The sequence below is a fragment of the Penaeus monodon genome, chromosome 31 (assembly GCF_015228065.2).
Source record: "Penaeus monodon isolate SGIC_2016 chromosome 31, NSTDA_Pmon_1, whole genome shotgun sequence".
In the NCBI taxonomy this organism is placed as follows: Eukaryota; Metazoa; Arthropoda; class Malacostraca; order Decapoda; family Penaeidae; genus Penaeus; species Penaeus monodon.
Genome location: NC_051416.1, coordinates 17,831,721 through 17,832,882, shown reverse-complemented (window position 1 = coordinate 17,832,882; position 1,162 = coordinate 17,831,721). Strand labels below are relative to the sequence as shown.

General features: G+C 43.5%; 1 protein-coding gene across 1 annotated transcript in view; it reads right to left on the bottom strand.

Annotated features, from left to right (window-relative positions):
- LOC119592905 overlaps positions 1 to 1,063 on the bottom strand; it is a 6,000-nt gene extending 4,937 nt beyond the window's left edge. Inside the window, exon 1 of the mRNA XM_037941797.1 lies at positions 937 to 1,063. Within this exon, the coding sequence (XP_037797725.1) occupies positions 937 to 1,058 (122 nt within the window). The 5' untranslated portion in view covers positions 1,059 to 1,063. The remainder of the gene's footprint in view (positions 1 to 936) is intronic.
- Positions 1,064 to 1,162: the final 99 nt, after the last annotated feature.

Sequence of the window (1,162 nt, the reverse complement as noted above, 5' to 3'; positions counted from 1 at the left end):
AAATATAATTCGCGCCATTATGCTTATCGCCACTTAAGATCGGCGCCGAGTGTAATAAGCAATTAACGCCGACAAGTTATGGACGCCGAGCGATACCCGTAAAGGCTATGATTATGGTGATGGCCGAGCGAGCCAAGATACAGCTTCTACTTGCGCATACAGCGTGACACTGACTACAGTGTCCTTGCGATCTTTGTAACCCCCTCCAATGGTGATTGCATAAGCAAGAGAAACGATATTGCGGCGATGTCGTGACCACAGTCCATAACCCTCTCGAAGACTTTATTTATGCTAGTGGATCCGGGCAAGATGGCGGTACCGCGTACAGAGGAATATATCGCTTTTGTTGAAAATATTCCCCAATAAAGACAGGTCGATGCCGTCACGCAAAGATACTGTGTCCTTTACACAGACTTTAGAGCTGAACACTATCGGATTCCCTGTTTATATCTTGGTGTAAATCCGATATTGGCGGTCCAACCTCAAGCAAATGGAAAGTAAGAAAGGTAAATAGTCTGTCGAGGAAAGGAGGAATAAATCTATCAGGGAAAAATTCTTTACTGTGGATGTTGCATTTTTGTGTGCCCTCGCGAAATCGGGAAATGCAGGCTGTTATTGTTGTAATAAGATTACCAATTCATTTAACATTTTCATTTACCTTGTGAAATTATCTTATAGTTTCCCTTTTCTCTTATTTTCTTCTTTTTTTGCTTAATAGGATTTCATTCTGGGATCAAAGACCACTATGAGGATCTCTCTCTGTGAACGCATCCTTATGAAAACCTAATTTCCACGGAACGACACGCGAATGAAATCGTATTAATCTGATATTTCCTTTCATTCTGAGTCACGTGGCTTACAAAGAGGGGAAGAAAAGGGAAAAAGAAGCAAAGATGGAATGAGGTGAAGAAAACAACACCTAACCTACATACTGACCTGTATATAGGCTTATGTACACCCTGTTTGTACCACAAGACCAGCAGGGCGGGGTCGTCGCGAATGGGAGAGGTAAGGTTGCACGGAAGGTCTGCCTTGCCGCCCACAGCCGCCCATACCATCCTCGTGGGACCTGGCGAAGGAGAAGAGATAAGAGTTATCACGGTTGGGAACGAACATTATTGATATGATTTGTGTGTGTGTGTGGGGGGGGTATATATATATA